Source organism: Nomascus leucogenys, chromosome 2 (assembly GCF_006542625.1).
Source record: "Nomascus leucogenys isolate Asia chromosome 2, Asia_NLE_v1, whole genome shotgun sequence".
In the NCBI taxonomy this organism is placed as follows: domain Eukaryota; kingdom Metazoa; phylum Chordata; class Mammalia; order Primates; family Hylobatidae; genus Nomascus; species Nomascus leucogenys.
The window spans coordinates 24,382,986-24,401,848 of record NC_044382.1 but is presented as its reverse complement, the minus strand read 5'-3'; the positions used below and the strand labels follow the sequence as shown (position 1 = coordinate 24,401,848).

Below are 18,863 nucleotides of genomic sequence, written 5' to 3'. Positions count from 1 at the left end.
TGAGGCCTAAGAATGGACATTTCTGCTAAATTCCCAAATAATGCTGATGCATCTGGTCTAGAACCACACTTTGAAAACCACTGTGTGAGATCACCAGAAAGGAATGTACCCAGCATAGATCCTGGCACAGCAAGAGCTCAGTAAATGCTTTCTTGATTAAACTGGACTGAATTCTCCTCAGCAGAGACGCTCTCGCTGAGGTTCAGTCGGCTCTCTGCTTTCAGTGGTGCAAGAAATGGCTGGTTGATATTGAACTGTATGCTTTAAATGGGTGAATTGCATAATATGTGAATTATATCTCAGTAAAGCTGTTATCAAAAAGAAGAGGAGGAGGAAAGGAAGGGAAAAAAAAGAAATGGCCGGCTTTCCAAGCTGCTCATCAAAAGTGTCCATTATGCCTGAAATTGTCTTATGAGCAGACTCATGTCAAAGGAAAACAAAGGTCCTGTAGCTGAACTCTGAGCTTCCTTTCAGCTCTGCCACTCTCTAAAATTCCTCCTGGGGCTCTGAGCCGGAAAAAGTATGTCTTTCCTGAAGGGCTGATCTGTTTCCCTTTTCCAAACAGTAAATGAGGCTTAAATGCCTGTGCATTTCACCTGCCAAAACCCGTCCTGATATAAACATAGCTTTCCTTCTCAACCTGTCTTTTTAATTTTCCTGCTGTTTATGTTTACCTGTCTATAAGTTTTTCAAGCAAGGGAAAGCCTTAGACATCCTAGAGGACTAGGGTTGGAAACTGGTATTTGCCAGGCAGAATAGAGAGACTGAGGGCATTGAGAGGTGGTGTAGTTGCATGGTTAATAATAACAGCTTTGGAATCAGAAATACCTGCTATGATTCCTGGCTGTCACCTACCAGCAGTCTGAAAACAGATTCACATAGAACTTCTCTGAGACTCAGTTTCTCTTTGTCTAAGAAAGTTATCACAAGAGAGTGGTCACTAAGAGAGTTGTCACAAGAATGAAATGAGGTCAGGTACGGTGGCTCATGCCTGTAATCCCAGCACTTTGGGAGGCCGAGGTGGATGAATCTCTTGAGATCAGAAGTTCGAGACCAGCCTGGCCAACATGGCGAAACCCCATCTCTACAAAAAATCCAAAAATTAGCCAGGCATGGTGGTGCAGGTCTGTAATCCCAGCTACTCAGGAGGCTGAGGCAGGAGAATCACTTGAACCCAGGAAGCAGAGGCTGCAGTGAGCTGAGATGGCAACACTGCACTCCAGCCTGGGTGACAAAGAGAGACCTCGTCTCAAAAACAAACCAAAAAAACCCAAAAAGAATGAAATGAAGCAGTGTGTATGATAGACAGCAACAGGGCCTAGGCACATGGTAAGCACCTAACAAATTATGACGATGATAAAGGTGAGGGCCCACCTCATCTTAACATTTCCTTTGGTTGGAAACACCAGAGTATCAAAACAGGATAAAAGATGATGCTGTTTACTAACGTGTACCCTCCTCTGTCTCCAAATGGATTGCCAGTACCTTGTGATACCCCAAGATTTACAAGTGAATAAGTCTATTCCAGGAAACAGATGAACTATGGCGCTTTAAGAGCAGAAGCCAAGCAGAGCCGAGACTTGACAAGACCCGGGACACCTACAGGTCCCAGAGCCAGTCCAAGCCTCTGCATGGTTAGTAGCACCCCAGCGGCCAGAGAACTGACGCTGGTGATGCTGCTGTCTCATCTGGTTGGTGGCCCGCTCCCTGCTTCCTTTCTGTCGCTCCTCCTCTTCTTCCTTCTTGGACCGCTCCATGGGGTGCTCTCCCAGCTGCTCTGCATCCTGCCAGAGCATGGGACAGTAGCGCTCCTCTACTTTTGGTGCTCCTCAGTGGTGTTTCTGCAAGGCTCCGTGGCATCAGAGATTGAAACTCTGAAATATTCCACTTGGGAATTGATATGATTACACAGAGTAGTGAAGATTCCTGAACAAAGCAAACTATATCTGAGTCCTATCTTCAACACATAACTTGTTAGCTGTGTAGCCTTGGACAAGAAGTGTTTTCTGGACCTTGTCTTGAAGTGAAGGTGTTGAACTGGGACCTGCTTCCCTCACAGGGTTGTGAAAATCAGATGAGATGAAGGTTCACAGACGCCTCTGGCTTGAGTGCTAGGCACGAGGGACACCCTGGTGAGAGGAGCATTCACAGAACTTGCCCTCATAAGCTTAGGGTTGAGTGAAAGAGACGGTGAGGAATTCCATAAATATGCAGGGTAATCTGAGCTGAGTGCCTTGAAGGATGAGTTCCAGGCCTTTGCAAGGGGCTGACGTAGGAACCTGCTGTGGTTTGGGTACATCAAGAAAGGCTTTGTAAGGAGTTGAATTTGCACTGGGATCTGAAGGATGAGCAGGAGTTAACTGGGAGGAATTGTATGGAGGTCTTGGGATGTCAACCAATCCAGGCAGAAGGACCGGCATGGGCAGAGACCCTGAGGCTGAAGGAGACATCCTAGGGCCTTTGAACACCAGAAATAAGATAGTAAGGGAGGGAGCATCATTGAGGGAGGGGGCAAGATGAGGCTGAAGAGGGAACAGAGACTGACTGTGCACGCCTTGCCATATCACCCTTCTTCCAAGAGCCAGGGGAAGCCATTGAAGGGTTTAAATTTAAGCAGGAGAGTGGAAGAGTGATAAGATGCAACGTACTGCTCCTTTTAAAGATTGCTCGAACTGCTACAAACAGACTAGACTACAGAGGGGCGAGCCGTAGCCAGTGCAATAGGCCATGGAGTGCAGTGCTCCAGACCAGGCTCAGCAGAGGCCGCCAGCAGGCTGTATTCCTGCCATGTCACTGTCACAGTGCCAGTGCGTGAGAATCTTACCGCTCCCATCTTAGTTTCCTAGGGCTGCTGTAACAGAGAACCAAAAACTGGATGGCTTAAAACAGAAGTTCATTCTTTCACAGTTCTGGAGCCTCCAAGTCCAAAATCAGTGTCATGCTGTCTCTGAAGTCATCAGGAGGATTCCATGCCTGTTCCCAGCTTCTGGTATTGCTGGCAAGCCTTGGCATTCCTTGGCTCGTAGACTCACTACTCCAGTCTCTGCCTCCACCGTCACACAGTATCCTCTCTGTGTGTCTGGGTCCAGATTTCTCTCTGCTTAAAAATATACCAGCCGTTGGATGAGTGCCCACCCTAATCCAGTATGACCTCGTCTTAACACAACTACATCTGCAAAGACCCTGTTTCCAAATAAAGCCACATTCACAACCACCAGGGGTTAGGACTTCAATATGTCTTTTTGGGGGACATGATTCAAGCCATGACAACTTCTCCTTGTGCCACAGTCCACCTGGTAGAACCATCATCGGAGTCCTAAGAACCCTTCAGACCAGACAGGAGGGAGAGGCTCCACTTTAAGACAGGAATCAAGAGAGCCAGAGGCCCCAGACATACCACAGTGTGCACACACTCGGGGCAGCATGTAGAGAGAGGACTGTGGGAAGCGCGGGCCCTGAGTTCTGGCCTCACTCAGACCTCACCAGCTGAGAGAGTTGGGGCAAGGCTTTCCCTCCCTAGGTCTCAGTTTTCTCTCCAGTAATATCAGAAGTGATGTTACCTGCCTGCCCCATTCTCCTTGCATCGGCTCTGAGGAGTCCCGTGGGATAATCAAGTATTTCCTGAGAAGTTACTGCCTGCCCAACACTGAGATAACTTATTGGGAGTGTTCTTGGCAGAGGAACAAGAGTTATACAAGTTGAAGTTGTTACATCCTTCTCTGTTAATCCCCTGGGCTCTTCTCCTCTTACAGCTTGGTGGTTGCAAGTACAGACTCCATTCGCTTCCAAATTATCCCATGGGCAGGGACAGAGATGAAACAAGAGACATAAAGCTAAAGGATGGGTCTATGGAAGGTTCATCATTCTATTCTACTTTTTAAATATATGTTTGCAGTGATTCTTAATGTTTAAAGGTTAACAAAGAAAACTGCAGACTCTGGAGCCAGATTGCCTGGGTTTTAATCCGATACCTGCCACTTACTGTCTGGAGCTTGGAAAAGTTACTTAACCTCTCTGCGCCCTCAGTTTCCTCATCAGCAAAATGAGGCTACTAATTAGTGACTAGCTTCACAGAGGTTTTGTGAATATTAAAGGATTAAACAGGTGTAAAGCTTCTGGGGCTGTGGTTCGAGTGAGTACTAAAAAACGTGTTAGCCATCATTTGGAGAAAGTGGGCACCAAAGAACTACATGTTGCTGTGCTGAAGTAATCACTGTGAGTTTCATGGAATCACGCATTCAGCTTTGGAGATCTTCTAAGTCATGCCTGCTACTTGGAATCTGAGTTTGGGTTTTCTGAAACAGATCCTGGGACAGTGCAAATAGTTTATTTGGGAGGAGATGCCAGGAAATATCAGCAAGAAAGTAGATAAGTGAGAACAGAAAGAGGGGCCACCAGGAAGAGTGCCTGTGACAGGCAGCACTGCAGGCGGCTATGCATGGTCCACTGAGAATTCTGGGAGCCAGCATGGAGCATGTGCTCAGTGTCATCCCACCTGAGGGGCGAGGGAGCTCAGGGGGTCGTTGGCCGAGGTCCAACACATGGACCTAGGCAGGCCCTGGGGCAGAATGGCAGAGGCTGGCAGGTGGCGGGCAGGCAGGCATGAGACCAAATGCTGAGAGGGTATGGGTGCGGCACCAGATGCATGTGCCACAGAATCCATCTGTCAGCTCTGATAAGTGCTCATCTAACACCTGCGTAATGCCTTACAATGATGGGCGCTCCCACCTTCACAATCAGCCTCGGTGACTATTGGATGGCTCTGAGTCATTATTAAATTAGGGGTAATAAGGACAAAAACAGTTCTGTGCTGTTTATAATCAGGGCAGCCCCTAGAATAGGGATGATGAATATGTGGCATTAGGGATACTGTGTCAGACACTGAGACATCTCTTCTCAGTCCTGACACTTTCATACTGAGCCAGGATACAGCCTCAGAATCTTTCTTAACAGAGCTTTAGGTGTCCCTTCCAAACCCATCAGTGTAGGCACTTTGGTGAAGGCAGGTTGTCAGCCCTGCCTTAGGGCTTATGAAGCTTGGGTAAATCTGAGGCTGGAAAAAGCTCTGAGCTAGGTTATAATCATGCTGTGTCAAGGACCCACTGTTTGATTCTAGGTAAGACATTTAACTTCTCTGGCTTTCCCCGCTCTTCTCTGGGTAGAATGAAGGGACTAACTAAAGTGAGGCAGACATGAGGTTTGGTGCAGTAGGAAGAGCCTGCTCTTTTACAATCAAGCAGGGTGAATCTTAGATCTTGGCATCATCATTTATAAACTGTGTTCCTTGAGCAGCTCATATCATCCACTGTGAGCCTCGGCATCTCCTTCTATAGTACCCAGTTTGTGGTGGTGTTGTGGGTGTCAGAGATAATGTAGATGAAATAGGGAGCTTCACATGCGAGCAGGGGCTCTATAATTGTTCCCTATAATTGTCATCATAATCATCATCATCTTCATTTAAAGTCCCTCCCAGCTCTAAAACTCTATGCCTTTATGAAAGGTCCTCATCTAGGAAGATAGTGTGGTAAAATAGGGCAACGGCCCTGATTTTGTGTAAATGCACTGTCTAATAAGGACAGGAGGAGCATAATTGCCCCTAAATAATTGCTCTGACTTTACCACAAGCTGTCAGAAGGCCTTAATTGGTCACTCTGTAATGACTGTGGCCATCTGCGTTCGGGGTGATTTAGTGATGGGTCTCTGCCCAAGCAGGGGCCTCAATGATTAGAGCCAGCCAGGGTGATATTTCTCCCTCTGATGGGAGTACTGGTGTGTGGTACAGGAGATTATCTCATTCTCGTTGTAATGACCTATCAGTTGAACCCAGCCAAGAAGAAGCGGTGGTCACAGACAATGACTATGGATTTTTTTCTTTTTTCAAACATAGTGTTCCTGCCCAAACAGCAGCATATTTGGAGTGTGATCATACCTCTTGCTTTCTTGTCTTGTTGCCCAAGAAAGTCTCTTTTGGAAAGATTTAGTCCCTCAATTAGGGCAAATTGATTTCTGCTTTCTACAGAGTCACTGTTCCAAAGAGAAGTGGGAAAGGGCGAGGGAAGCCATATTAATCTTTGTGCACAAGCAAGAAGAGACCTGGAGCATTTTTTAGCCTTCTAGCCTCTGGTTGTATGTATGTAGATCATCTTTTCTCTGTATTCTAATTTCTCCTGCCTACAAGATGCCAGACAACATAACATGAAACACACTTCATCTCAATGAAGTTCCTGGTGACAAAAATTAAAGTGATGGAAGCAGTGTTGCCCTAAGTGTACCAGCACAAAAGTCATTTTTTTCACTCATTCATTCATTCATTCATTGAGACAGGTTCTTGCTCTGTCATCCAGGCTGGAGTGCAGTGGCTCGATCATGGCTCACTGCAGCCTCAATATCCCCGGTTCAAGCGATCCCCCCACCTCAGCCTCCTGAAGTGCTGGGATTATAGGCACAGTGCCTGGCCCAAAAGTGAGTTTAAGTCACACCTAAAATGATAACAGGTGGTTCAGAGATTTTGCATTAAAAGTAACACTGGATATCGTGGAGGGAAAGCCTTCTCTTTTCAATTCTCTTTAATTCTTCTGATCACCTCAAATGAGAAGCCTTGGTTGGTTTTCCATAGCTCCCTCCTTGACGAAGAGAGAGCAGACTTTAAGTTCATAGTTGTGGAGAGGCAGGAGTATCTGGTAGAAATCTAAAATCTTACAACAAATTCTTATTTGTTGGAGATTTTTAATTATTAGCTCTTTATTAGAAATGATACCAGTTTTTCATCTATGGTGTTTAAAGTTTGCTTTTAAAATAAATTTAATAAAAAGTTTAATTTGTAAATTTAGTTGATTTTTAAAACAACTGAGTAAATTGTAGTAAAGTAGATGAATGTGGCAAAAATCTAGATGGTAGCATATGATTGTCAGAGACTGGGGAAACACAGCTAGAAGAAGGAAACCATCATGTTTCCACAGCAAACCCAGGAATTTACTGGCTGTATGTCTAATCCTTATGCCTTTTCTTTTTCTTACCAGTTACACTGGCTAGGAATTCTAGTACAATATTGAATAGATGTTGTGAAAGCATACAGCTTTTCTCCTGATCAGAGGAGGAAAGCATTCCACATTTCCTCATTAAGTATGATGTATGCTGTAGGTTTCTTTTGCAGCCGTCCTAGAGTCTTCGTAAAGGACCCCAAGCTTGATTAAAATCAAGAGACACTAACATTGAGGCTGAGACTTTTAGGAGAAAGAGACTGTCTTTGGTATTTATTCAAAATAATTTATCCAGACTTGGGGCAGAAAACCAACCCACATTAGGATAAGCAAGGAGAGGAATTTGCTGTCTTATGTAATAAGAGCATCTAGGAGTCTGTCTGCTTCAGGCATGTGGGTCTAGGGAACTGAAATGTCATCAGGACAATGTTTCTCTCTCTCTCCATGTCTTGACTCCTATTTTTATAGGTTGGCTTCAGTCTCAGCATATTCGCCTACCACCTCTCATCACCTCATTTCACCAAAGATGTCACCAGTGGCTCCAAACTTAGGGCCAACCAACTAGCAAAAGGAAAGGGCCTCATTTTTCAATAATCCTGCAGAATATTCTCAGGACCCATTATTTGAACCAAATAAGGTCACATGACCATCCCTGAAACAATCACTGTGGCCAAGGGAATGGAATGCCCTGACTGGTCAGGCCTGTACTACATGTTGGACCCAGGGAATGGGGTCAGCCCCACCAAAGTCTGATGGACTGAGAAGGGAAGGGGCAGTGTCCCAAAGAAAAATAAAAATATTGTTACCAGAAGATGAGGGAATGGTTCCCAGTCAGGCATAAACCACAAATGTTCACACCCTTGGACAGAAGATCTCTCTGTGTTCCAGGTCATGGCACCATCGCTGGACCTCTTTAAGCCTTAATTTCTCCATCTATAGTACACAGGTGATGAGAGCCCTACCCTTCTTCTCCCTGTCTGAAAGGTCTAGTGAGGCAGTGTACAGGAAAGCTGTGTCTAGACTGTGAAGTGCAGTTCACATGTAAGGGAGGAGTCATAAGGATGACTACTAAGCAACTCTTCTCACCCTTCTGTCCTCTTCTGTCTCATAGAGCACCTAAAGAAGCCTCTTGAAGACTACATGGCCCTTTTCCCCAGTGTGAGGATTCTTCGAACCAAGAAACGGGAAGGGCTGATAAGGACCCGAATGCTGGGGGCCTCAGTGGCAACTGGGGATGTCATCACGTTCTTGGATTCACACTGTGAAGCCAATGTCAACTGGCTTCCCCCCTTGCTTGGTAAGGGAGCCCCTGCCACTTGGAGGGAGGCAAACTGCAATGAGCCAGTGCCAGTGGCCCCCTCCTGCTGCACGGAGCCATTCATAAGCCTTCCCTTGCCTGTTCAAGATGCCCCCAGCACAATGCCAGGTGCCATGAGGGATTCAGAAGTTCAGGAGTGCTCAAAATTAAAATCCAGCCAGTTCTGTCCCTTCATTTCACAGAGAAGTTAAGACTCAGAGAGGGGAAGTGACTTACCCAAAGTCACACAACACATTAGCATCTAGTGACATGACTGCTTTCCTCAGATTACTTCATTTTATTGCAAAGCAAGCCCGTGCTGTTTGCTGTAAATAGCCAAACTGTGGGGGACGTCATCATGTCAACTTAGAAGAGTTGCCATAGACTGTGCTGCCACTGTGAGCCAGGCAGTTATAAGCATTATCTAATTCTCACAAAATCATGCAGGTCAAAAGTATACCCCTTATGTAGTAAAAGAAACTAAGATTCTGAAATATTGAAGACTCACTTGTCCCCTTGGGCCATAAGTGTCAAAGTCACCATCTGTCGAGCTCCAAAGTCTCTTCTCCTTTGCAGTTCTACATTGCCTCCCTGTATTCACTTCCTCTTAGACAAGCGTTCCTGGCAGATATCAGGGAAGGGCTGTAGAGAGGGCAGCATGATCCAGGAGCCCTCCACCACAGCCTACAGAGAGAAGGGAGATGGGAAGACTGGAGGCTGGGTGAAACATGCCTGAATCTTGAGGAGTTCAGTTTTGATGAGGGCAATGTGCTGGTGCTGACAGGCAGACATGGAAGAGGAACTGTCCCATTGAGACTGGGAGTCAGGTGAGGGACACGGCCAGGGCTGGAGGCAGACTGGGGAAGAGTTATTCTGGAGAGAAAAATGAACTCCTTAAGAAAGGATGGGTAAGCTCTCCACTATAGAATGCTTAGGGATCAAAGAGGACTGAAGTTTAGGGCAAACTTGAGCGTGCATCAGAATCACTTGAAAGACTGTGAAAACACAGATGCTGGCCCCTATCCACAATTTTTGATCCAGGAGGCCCGGAGTGGAGCATCACAAGTTGCATGTCTACCCAGCTCCCAGTGATGCCAGTGCTGCTGGTCCAGGGACCACACTTTGAGAAGCACTGGTTAGGGAATGCCACCATTCAGGGGAGAGGACAGAAAGCAGAACCCACACAAACACACAGAAAGATAATCCCACAAATCTGTAACACAGATCAGCAAGGAACTTTCTTATTAGATTCTGTGCTTCTGACTACAAGGGTCTAGGATCTCACTGGGCTGGAGAAAGGATATAACCTAGAATTTCTGGTAAACTGTTTATTTAATTAAACCAAGAGGTATTCTGCATTTGCCTCTCATTACTGAAAGAAAAGAAAAAAGCCTCACCATAAATTGCCTAATTTATAGTCCTGAAGGAACAACCCATTTGTAGGGTCATTCAGTGACTCATAAAGAGAATGAAATGGTGGGGCTCGAAGCTGAGCTTGTAGTCTAAATAGCCCTTAACTCTGTTTCTATGGAAATATATGAGGGCAGTTTTCATAATCTGCAGACATACATGGAAGAAACATCCCCTTGTTGGTTTTTTTTGTTGTTGTTCTGTTTTTTGCTTCTTCCAATAGAAATGTGAACCAGTGATGTAGATTTAAAAGTCTGCCCCTGCTAATATCAGCAGCTGACAGAGCGCATCATGGCTTTTGTCTGTGAAACCATTAACACCTCCATGCATAGCTCACTCTGCCTCCTTTGGAGAACACACATTTCTGAGCCTGAGAAGGATTCATCCTCCTTTTGGAAAGCCACTGTTGATCATCATTTCCTTTATCATCATCATCATCATCATCATCATCATCATCATCGTCATCATTGTCATGGCTCTCATAACCCCTTCGCTTTCTTAGCCACATTAACATTTGAGTTTGACCATTGCCTGGTAAGGCAGGCAGACCAGGCATTATTATCCACTTTTTGCAAATGAGAAAACTGAGAGGCACAGAGTGAGGGAGATGCTCAGCCTTCCACTCCCGCTTCTGAACTGCCCTCAGTAATCCTGGTCACAGAGAGTGTCGCGGAGTGCTAACTATGTGCCAGAGGCTGCACTGAGTGCCGTGGCTCCATCATCCCGCTCAGACTTCACAGAGGCCCCATGAGAGGCCCCATGAGATAGGTGCTGTCTTCCTCCCCTTTGTCAGCAAGGAAACAGAGGCTTAGGGACATCAGATAGTCTTATCCAAGGTTATACTGCTAAGAGGTGAGAAAACCAGGATTTGAACCTGGGCATTCTGTCCCCAGGTGGGCACAGTGCCTTAGAACACTGCCTTCCGAAGCTACCTTGACCTCATGCCTCCCACAATCAGCCAGCAGCCAGCAGGGCATTGTGTCCTCAGCCCCAGCCCTCCTTGGACATGAAGTCCACTGAACGGCCATGAATGATTAGATGGGAGGCCCTACTCTAGATCTTTCTCTGGAGGAGATTCTTAAGCTTCATTAAGAATCCCCAGGGAATCTGTCCACAAGGCAAATCCAAGTCAACCTCCAGAGATTCTGATTCAATGGGCCTGGGTCGGGGGCGGGCAGACGAGTTTTTTAAACATACCCCCAGGTGCATCTGGCACTGATGGCCCCTGATCCACATGTGGGGGTACACTGCCAAAAATAGTATTTCTCAAACTCTTTAAACCATGTGCCCCAGTAAGAAATACCCCGGGCATCTCAATCCAGTACACAGATGTACACACTCATGCAATATGACTGAAACATGTTCCTGAAAGAGTATCACCTGTCACAGTATCCCTTATCGCCTGAAATGCAGCCTGATATTTAGTATTTTTTGGTTCATTACAAATGCACGCACAATCAATTTCATGACCCCACCTATGGATCATGCCTTGCAGTTTAGGAAAAAGCAAGGCGCGATCCATAGGTGGATAGGTGTTTTCTCTCCTGGAAGAAAAATGTGCTATCACTTGATGAAGGAAGCTTGGGCCCCAGGCAGCTGCTGGCTGCCCTGGCCCTACCAGGCTCCCATTTCTGAGCCTCGAATTTGACTTCTGGCCCAAAGCAGCCAGGCATTGAGCAACAGCCCACTTGTCCCCCACAGCAGATTGTCTGACCCAGTAGCTCACTGTTACCCCCAGCTGTGGTCAGGGCTTCTTGGCACAAAGAAGAAGGGCAGAGCAAACCAAAGCTGGAATTATGTTGGTAGGTTGGACAGACTTGATTTTCTAGAATCAGCTTCTCCCAGGCCTAAAAGGGACCATAAAGCCATCTAGGTCAAGACCCCCATTTGCCTTTGGAATCACCCAGCCTATGGCATCCCTGCAGGGTGATGGTCCACCAGGCTCTGCTTACATACCTCCAGTCTTGAGGAACTCAAACTTCCTGGGGCAGTTCATTCCCCCATCCATAGTTCTGACGATTGAAAGAGTTGAGCTGAATTCTTGCAAGGAGGGCCATTTGCTCACTGATTATAGCCTAGGGTGCCAGTGAGCTGTTAGGGGCACATAGTCTGCTATGAAGGAAAGTGCTGGGGTGCCTACTGCTTTGGGCCATAAATCAAGCTCAGGACTTGGAATGAGGAGCCTCCCAGGACTAGAGCAGGGGCCTTCCCAGAAGGAAATCAATCTTTTTCCATAGTGGTACTGATAGTTATGCTTATAATAAGGCACATATGCTAAGCATTTTCAAACATACTGTGTTCAGTCCTCATAACCTATGAGGCAGAGCCTCTTCTTAACCCGTTGCATAGAGGAGAACACTGGGGTTTGGAGATATTATTTGTGCAGCTGCCTCAGGGCCCCATGGAGAGTAAAAGGACTGAGATGAGAGCCCCGGTCCGTCTTGCTTAAAGCTTGCACTCTCCCTTCCCCTCCATGGATTGTCAAACTGAGGGTTCAGAGATGTTAAAAATACAAGTAAGCTGCAGAACAGGATGGTGCACTTAGCTGCTCCCCCATCCTGCTTCATCTGATAGGCATCTCTTGGCTTCTTCAGACCGCATTGCTCGGAACCGCAAGACCATTGTGTGCCCGATGATTGATGTAATTGACCATGACGACTTTCGGTACGAGACACAGGCAGGGGATGCCATGCGGGGAGCCTTTGACTGGGAGATGTACTACAAGCGGATCCCGATCCCTCCAGAACTGCAGAAAGCTGATCCCAGCGACCCATTTGAGTAAGTATGAACAACCCTGGCTGGTCCCAGTGGCTACCCAATGACCACTCCCAACACGCACACAACTCAGGATCACCATCTCCCTTAAAAGCCCAATGCAGAGGGTCCAGCTTCCCAGCCCCACTTAGTACCAAGTGTCAGATATCCCCAGCCAGAAGCACCATCCCTCCCAGCTTGTAACAACAACCTCAGCTCGTGGCCCACCAGGCTGGTCTCCACCTTGCCCACTTCTGCACAGTTTGCCAGGATTGTCAGCTGAGGTAAGTGGGTCTCTCATGCTCTCTTCCTCAAGCCTGGCATGCAATTATAACCATCATCATCACCAAGTGCCCGGCCCAGTGCTAAGCACATTACCCTCTGATCCAATTTAACCCCCTACAACTATATATGGTAAAAATTATTATCCATGTTTTCCAAATGGGAACACCAATGCTCCAAGAGGCTAAGTAATTTGCCCAGGTTACTAGGTACAAATGCAGGTCTGTCTGTCTGCCTCTGCAGCCAATTTTCTCATCATACTGCTATACCCACTTGGAAGTGTTAGGAAAATAACAGTTTGTCCCACAGCAGAAGTTTGCAGGCTAGGGGAGGGTGAGGGGCTGGACTCATAGCATGCTAGAATGTGAAGGCTGGAAGGAACCTACCAGTGAAGAACTCAGCACCTTGCAGATGAGGAACTAAGTCTCCAGAAGGAGGAGCTCTGTGAGTGGCTAAGACAGAAATAGAGCCCAGTCCCTCTCCGGTGCTTCAAGCTCTGGAAAGGGCTTCTCCCCAACAGTAGGCTCACCGTCCCTGCAGCTGTCCTGTGAGCTGTTCCAGTTCTCTGCGACACGTGTGGAAAAGATCTCTGGATACAAAGCCGAAGCCCAAGCTCTCCTACTGTATTAGTTTCCTATGGCTGCTGTGATAAATTACTATAAACTTAGAAGGTTAAAACAACACAAATTTAGGCTTAAAACTCTGAAGGTCAGAAGCCTGAAATGAGTTTTACTGGGCTAAAATCATAGCGTCAGCAGGGCTGCATTCCCTCTGGATGCTTTGGGAAGAATCCATTTCCCTACCTTTCCTGGCTTCTAGAGGATGCTTACATTCCTTGGCTCATGGCCCCTGCCTCCAAATTTAAAGCCAGAAGGATAGAATCTTCAGATCTGTGTTTCCTTCTCCCCACTTTCCTTCATACCTCTGCTTCCTGCATCACATCTCCTTCTGACTCTGACTTTCCTGCCTCCTTCTTTCACTTATAAGCCCTGTGATTACATTAATGATACGTGATTCCATCAGGCTCGCCAAGATAACCTCCACACCTCAAGATCCTTAACCTTAATCACATCTGTGAAGTCTCTTTCGCCACATAAGGTAACATATTCACAGGTTCCGGAGATTGAGACACTGCCATAATTGGGGAGTCGTACCTCTCACCACAGTTTGGCCCCCAGTGAACCACATTTCTCTGTGGCTTACTCTCCCCACCTGAGAAGCAGGACTGTTGGAAGCTCAGCCATCTTCCTGGGCATGGTGCATACCCAGGGCTCCTGAGAGGAACCCCTAACACTATGGGCCCCAGGGCAGGCTCAGAGGTAGGAAGAGCTGGGTTCTTTGAGGAAATGAGAGGTGGCCAGAACAATGGACCAGCCTGAGCCAAGAGTGGAGAGCAACAATGGATTCCATGTCTGCAGCAGCAGGTCAAACATTTGTGGTCTTCTCTTGACCTCCTTTATCTTAAACACAGTTGATCACTACTATTAGATCCCTTCCTGGTCCAAAGATATGATTAACCACGATCACAGTATGCCGTCTGCCCCACCTTCCGTATACCTCAGAATCAATCCTCAGTTGACCTAAATCCTTGTAGAATAATACCAACACCAGGAGTAACTAACATTTGGCCTGTGTTGGCAAAGCAATTTCTACTGACATTATTGTGCATGATCCTCATAATAATGTAGGATCCTCAGGTCTAGGTAGAATTACCCTCATTTGACTGATGGAGGCCTTGAGGTTCAGAGAGGAAACAAGACTTGTCCGAGTTGACATGACTGCAGAAGCTGAGGTTAGAATAGGCTGCTCCAGAAAATGGAATTTTCACGGTAACCAAGGGGGTAATTAGAACCTCCTTTATTGTTTGAACCTTTGCAATGAGCAGACTCATTGAAAGGTACTTAAGGATTGGTCTTGGCCCATCGTTATCTTCATTGCACAGTAAGGAAAGGCTAAGACCAGGCCATACAGCTGGCTAGTAGCAAAGGCCCAGCTAGTGTCTTCTGGGGCTTCAGTCTCCTCATCTGGGTATTGAAATGGTTGGCCTCACCAGAGAGCACTGGCTCTTGACCCTAGTCACACATTGACATCACCTGGGGAGCTTGTAAAAACACTCAGGCTTCCCTCAACAGCAATTACACTGGCGTCTGGGAGTGGGATGCAGGTAGCATCATTTTTTAAAGCTCCCAGGTGATGCTGATGTGTGGCCATGGTTGGCAGTTACTGGTGTAGATGCTTTCTGAGGGGCCCTCCATCCTCTCCCATGATTCCTTCCAGAAGTCTCTCTTCTGCATTTTAGTTGGACAGAACCCTAGGAAGTGGCCACTAGAGAAATCCTGGTCATTTTCTGCACAGCTTCCCACCTTCCCACTTGATGGTAGAGTGCCCAGCAAGTGGGCAGTCTACAGGCACAGCATGGTGCAAGGATGTTTAAAAGACATGGTTTCAATGGCAGACCCCACTTTCAATAATAGCTTATCCACTCACTATGAGCAGATTATTTAACATTTCTGATTTTCAAATATCTCCATCTGTAAAGGAGACTAATATTAGAGCTTTGTGAGAGCTGGAGATGGTGTCAGTAAAGTGAGTAGCACACACTGGACACTCAGAATTGTTACTAGTATTGCCAAACACAGCAGAAACCAGAACAGGCTGGGCAGAGAGGCCTCTCTCTGGAGGCAAAGCCTCGAGCGTCCCAAATGCCTTACAGCTGATATCCTGCCTATTCCATGCAGCCCCTCGGCCCCTGCCCCTGCTTTGACCCAGGATGATTTTCATGTGCAAGGCCTTGAGTTCAGTCTCCCATGAAGCACCAAGTCAGAAGCACTGTCAGCCTTTCCAAGCAGTAGATTTGTGGCTCCAGCCAAAAAAAAACCAGGATCCCCCCAATCTCCAGAAGACAAAGGGGAGTCAACACTAATAACACCTTATTTTCTTATAGTACTGGGTACTTTTAGAAATATTCTAGCTGTATTAATCATTCTTACACTGCTATAAAGAACTGCCTGAGACTGGGTAATTTATAAAGAAAAGAAGTTCAACTGACTCACAGTTCCACATGGCTGGGGAGGCCTCAAGAAACTTACAGTCATGGCAGAGGGGGAAGGAAACACATCCTTCTTCACAGGGTGGCAGGAAAGAGAAGTGCTGAGCAAAGAGGAAGAAGCCCCTTATAAAACCATCAGATCGGCCAGGCGTGGCGGCTCACGCCTGTAATCCCAGCACTTTGGGAGGCCGAGGCGGGTGGATCACGAGGTCAGGAGGTCGACACCATCCTGGCTAACATGGTGAAACCCTGTCTCTACTAAAAATACAAAAAATTAGCCAGGTGAGGTGGCGGGCGCCTGTAGTCCCAGCCACGCGGGAGGCTGAGGCAGGAGAATGGTGTGAACCTGGGAGGCGGAGCCTGCAGTGAGCGGAGATCACGCCACTGCACTCCAACCTGGGCGACAGCGAGACTCCGTCTCAAGAAAAAAAAAACCATCAGATCTCATGAGAACTCACTCACTATCATGAGAACAGCAGCATGGGGGTAACTGCCCCCATGATTCCATTACCTCCCACCAGGTCCCTCCCGTGACACCTGGGGATTATGGTAACTACAGTTCAAGATAAGATTTGGGTGGGGACGCAGCCAACCATGTAACTAGCAATGTGGGATAGGAAGTATAGCTATCACTCCATTGTTTAGATGGGGAATAGGGCTCAAAGAGGTTAAATCACCACTGTCCAATATAATACAAGCTGCATATGTGATATTATTTTCTAAGGTAAAGAGAAACAGGTAAAATTCATCTTAATAATATATCTTATTTAAACCAGTATATCTCAAATATTACCGTTTTAACATGTAACCAACACTTTAAAATTATTAATGAATTCTTTCATACTCTTTTCATCCTAAGTCTTGGAAATCTGGTGTGTATCTCACACTCACAGCACATGTCAGTTCACACCAGTCACATTTTAAGTATGGAGTCATCACCTGTGGCCAGTGGCTTCCTTCCTGGGCAGCACAGGGTTAACGGTTAAACCCTGCATCTCAGGTCACACAGCAGGTTAAGGAAAGCAGAAATGAGAGTGAGGGTTCCCAATTTCTCACGCCCTGTTCTTTGCATGCATCACCTGCTTCTTGGGTGTTCCTGCCTGCCTGGAGGCAGTATATTGTGGTGGTGAGGGGTGTGAACTGTAGCTTAGATTAGAGATTTACATCCCAGCAGTGCTGCTGTGTAGCCATGGAGCCTTGAGCAAGTTCCCTGTCTGCACTCCAGTTGTACATGTGTAAAATGGTGATGATAATGAGGCCTGCCACATGAGGTCGAGGTGAAGAGTAAATTCATTTTATTAATAAATTAGTTCGATACAGCATTCAAGCCCTCAGTAAATATTCAGGGGCTCCCCTTTTGAAGGAGTCCTGCCTGTGCTGTAAAGGCTCATCTGCTACTGGAAGGAGGAGCTGCTTGGGCAGCTTGTGAGTTAAATAAGGGCTTTTTCGATCAACCCACTTCCCGTGAGCTTGCACTTCCAGGGACCAGGAGGGGGAATGGAGGTTGCTGCTGGAATGTTTGAATTTGAGGGTTTGGAGTTTTCCAGTGGAGCCAGACAAGGATGCAGCCACTCTGATAGATTTTCACACAGCAAATGCTGGTTGGCCCCTACCAGGTGCCAGTCTTGTGCAAGATACCCTGGGGGACGCTGACAGTCAGCAGCATGACGTTTCCTCACTTAGCACGGTGCCAGGCGGACTTCCTGTTCCTGTGGGTACTGCATGATTTGTCATCTCTGTGTCCTTGCTGACGTTTTATCCTCCCCTCGGTGTATTTCCCTCTCCCAAATTTCCTCTTGTCCAAACCCACTTAAATGCCACCTCCCCTGAGCCTCATTCCTTGACCCTTGCCCCAGCCATCCTCCTTACCCCAAAAGCTGGAAACAGACACATTCCTTTCAGATTCCTATAAAGCTCTGTCTCTACCTCCCGGAGTCCCTTATGCACCCTCTGTCTTGAGGGGGCTTCCCCACTACACCGACATCCCCTGAAGGACTGTGATTGACCTCGAGATTCTTCCAGCACCTCCCTCACAACTGGCACGGGATGAACAAACTCATGAGAGAATGAATGAATAGAGTTAATCTTATCTCCCAGTTTAACTGAAAACACAGAGACGGTGGCTTCTTCTGTAAACACCACAGCAGAACAAACGTCCATGCCGGGCCTACTGAGTAATAATTGTCAAAGGAGCATGTGCAAAAACACGGAGTCCTAGGCTCCCTCCTGTGAGGATTGTTTCAGCAGGTCTGAGTGGGGCCCAGCAAGCTGTATATTTTTTCATCTCTCTAAGAGACTCTACAACATAGACAGGTTTGGAGAAACCCAACTTGGACCATTTAACTAGTGAGAGGACTAACATGTATATATTTATGATGCAGCTACAGGGCCCATGTGGACAAAGTATTGTGATTTCATTTCACAAATACTCTTAGGTGTTAATTGTGTAAAGGAACTTCGGGTCCCATTTGGTTAAAATGTAGCTCTTATGAAAGAAGTTGTAGGCAAGAAAGGGGGATGCCTGGAAGGGCCTTGGATTCCCTGGAAGACACCTGGACTGTGTTCAGGGAGCAGCATGGAACACCGTCACTGGGGAAATGGCATTATCGGGCCACATGAGAGCACGCGGCCAGGACAGCTACATCTTCATGCCATGTTGTTCTTCTCTGACAGGTCTCCCGTGATGGCTGGTGGACTGTTCGCCGTGGATCGGAAGTGGTTCTGGGAGCTGGGCGGGTATGACCCAGGCTTGGAGATCTGGGGAGGGGAGCAGTATGAAATCTCCTTCAAGGTGAGCCAGCTCCCTGGACACCCCCTTCTTGGCACAGCCTCCTGAGTGCCTGTCCCAGTAGGTGTCTCAGCTTCTGCCTGAGCTTGGAAAGACTGGAGGCCTCAGGGTTCTGTAGCCCTTCTGCCCATCAGGTGAAGAAAACAGGGGCTCATGGGCCACTCTTTGTTGTGGGGGGGGAGGGCGTGGGAGGGAAGGGGAGTACCCTCCAGCTGCCAAAGGCTGGTCCTCACCACAGCTCTGACTGGCATTTGCCTTGTGTCTTCTTAAGATGTTGCAATAAGGTCTTGCTTCTACTCAAGA

At 47.1% G+C, this 18,863-nt stretch overlaps 1 protein-coding gene across 3 annotated transcripts in view; it reads left to right on the top strand.

The window, feature by feature from the left end:
* The window catches only part of GALNT10 (polypeptide N-acetylgalactosaminyltransferase 10), a 230,581-nt gene that overhangs the window by 177,627 nt on the left and 34,091 nt on the right, over positions 1-18,863 (top strand). For 2 of the 3 annotated variants that reach the window (XM_030826063.1, XM_030826057.1), the window contains exons 5-7: positions 8,092-8,277; positions 12,282-12,465; positions 18,446-18,563. In XM_030826063.1, coding sequence (XP_030681923.1) covers positions 8,092-8,277; positions 12,282-12,465; positions 18,446-18,563 — 488 coding nt within the window. The remainder of the gene's footprint in view (positions 1-8,091; positions 8,278-12,281; positions 12,466-18,445; positions 18,564-18,863) is intronic. The other variant, XM_030826071.1, reaches the window with a different exon arrangement.